The 2,500-nt window shown below is 47.6% G+C and overlaps 1 protein-coding gene across 1 annotated transcript in view; it reads left to right on the top strand.

Moving 5' to 3' along the window:
• Window positions 1-2,500, top strand: part of hdac6 (histone deacetylase 6) — a 28,949-nt gene that overhangs the window by 19,457 nt on the left and 6,992 nt on the right. Inside the window, 4 exon segments of the mRNA XM_080030999.1 lie at window positions 573-722; window positions 1,115-1,210; window positions 1,212-1,293; window positions 2,097-2,227. Of these exon segments, the coding sequence (XP_079887125.1) occupies window positions 573-722; window positions 1,115-1,210; window positions 1,212-1,293; window positions 2,097-2,227 (459 nt within the window).

The raw sequence follows: 2,500 nt of genomic DNA, 5'->3' as shown, positions 1-2,500 counted from the left end.
ATGCTCCGAATATCTGGAACAAACTCCCAGAGAACTTGAGGTCTGCTGCAACTCTCAGCTCCTTTAAATCGAGTCTGAGTCTGAATACTTTTCTGTTTCCATTTTAACCTGCAATTTTTATTTTATTCGCTTTTAAATGTCTTCTAATGTGTTTTATGTATTTTAATCTTGCCCCTGTAAAGCACTTTGAGTGGCCTTGTGTCTGAATTGTGCTATAGAAATAAACCTGCCTTGACTTGCCCCAGTTTAACCCAGGTGTGTTCTCTGGCAGCATCTGAAGTCTTCCTGCATCCACACTATTCACACTTTACTTTAGTATTACCATGTAATCACCTGGTCAATGATCAAACTCCTTCGTGATTTTTCTCTACTTATGACATCTATTGCAGCATGTCCGTCCTGGGAGAGGGATCCCTTACTCTGTTAACTCTCCCTGATATTTCTTCAATTTTATTTATTTTTTATTCCCGGTAAAGGGTTTTTTACTGGGAGTTTTTTCTCAGCCGAGCTAATGTCTATTTGTGATTTTGGGCTGTAGAAATAAAACTGATTTGATTTGATTTCTGGCCCAGTTTAACCCAGGGTTGGTGCTGGTCTCGGCTGGTTTCGATGCGGCGCGCGGCGACCCCCTGGGAGGGTATCATGTGACTCCAGAGGGATACGCCCACATGACCCAGCTGCTGATGTCACTGGCAGGAGGGAGGGTCCTGCTAATACTGGAGGTACCAGCACACACACATTAACACACATTATACCATAGTCTGTGTGAATACTCTATTCTGATTGGCTGGAGAACATTCCATAGGTGTGGATTAACCCCTGATGTATGGACACCTAGATGGAACTGTTTACATTCTGTCCACTTTAATGCGTCGCCGGCTCGCCGCTGATTAAACTGTGTTGATAAGGGATTTATAAAGCCTAAAATATCCTGCCGTGCAATAGCCTCTGGACACCACAGGATGGCGCTCCCAACACAAGAGCTGTAGTAACGATAGTAGTACAATAAAGTGGCTAAACTTGATGTCCTCTGGCTAAACACACACACACACACACACACACACACACACACACACACACACACACACACACTAACCCTCTCTCTCTCTTTCAGGGTGGTTACAACCTGACGTCCATCTCTGACTCCATGGCGATGTGTACCAGCGTGTTGCTAGGAGACGCCCCCCCCTCCCTAGCGACGCCACTCAACCCCCCCCCACCACGGCGCCGTGGCAACCATCACCGAGGTCATTCGACACCACGCCCCCTACTGGGCAGCGCTCAGAATACACAGTATGTTCACTGTCTGTGTGTCTGTCTGTCTGTCTGTCTGTCTGTCTGTCTGTCTGTGTGTCTGTCTGTCTGTCTGTCTGTCTGTCTGTCTGTCTGTGTCTGTATGTCTGTCTGTCTGTCTGTCTGTGTGCTCAGAATACACAGTACGTTCAGGGCAGTTATTATTATTTTAATTTAAATTTGTATACTTAAATCTGGGGTGGAGGATTTGGGGAGAAAATGTCAGTTGGGATAGAGATTTGAATCCAAATACCTCAACCGCTCCACTTGTTCTCTTTGGTCCCTCCCCTATGGTCCCTCCCTGACACGCTCTACACCAACAAAGTCGTGCCAAAGTGAATGGACAGTCCCAACAGCCAATAAGAACAGAGAATCGGAGCCTCGCTCTGATTGGTCAAAGTGTACAGCTCATGTTAACTTTGACCAATCAGAAATCACATACCCCAGCTTTAAGTTCCATTTTCGCAAAATCATTTAATTGAATTTACCCTGCTTTCATTAACTTGTCTGTTCTGTGTGTGTGTGTGCGCGTGTCTGTCTGTCTGTCTGCGTGTTTGTTTGTCTGTCTCTCTGTCTGTCTCTCTCTCTGTCTCTCTCTCTGTCTGTCTGTCTGTCTGTCTGTCTGTCTGTCTGTCTGTCTGTCTGTCTGTCTGTCTGTCTGTCTGTGTGTGTCTCTCTCTCTGTCTGTCTGTCTGCCTGCGTGTCTGTCTATCTGTCTGTCTGTCTGTCTGTCTGTCTGTCTGTGTGTCTGTCTGTCTGTCTGTGTGTCTGTCTGTCTGTCTGTCTGTCTGTCTGTGTGTCAGTCCCAGAGTGTGTGCGTGCGTCGCTGCCTGTGCTGAAGCATCGTGGGAGGCGTAGTTCTAAAGGGAAAGGCCGGCGGTCGGAGCAGAGCGGAGCTGACAGGCTGCCCCCTACAGGTCGGGAGGATGCACCGGTAAACAAGGGGTTTACACACACACAGACACAGACACACACACACACACACACACACACACACACACACACACACACACACACACACACACACACACACACACACACACACACACACACACACACACACACACAGACACACACAGACGGACAGACAGACAGACAGACAGACAGACAGACAGACAGACAGACAGACAGACAGACAGACAGACACACACAGACAGACAGACAGACAGACAGACAGACAGACAGACAGACAGACAGACAGACAGAC

The sequence above is a fragment of the Ammodytes marinus genome, assembly GCF_949987685.1.
Source record: "Ammodytes marinus genome assembly, chromosome: 7".
NCBI lineage: Eukaryota > Metazoa > Chordata > Actinopteri > Uranoscopiformes > Ammodytidae > Ammodytes > Ammodytes marinus.
Note: the sequence above shows the minus strand (reverse complement) of the source record. Positions and strands in the feature narration are given on the sequence as shown.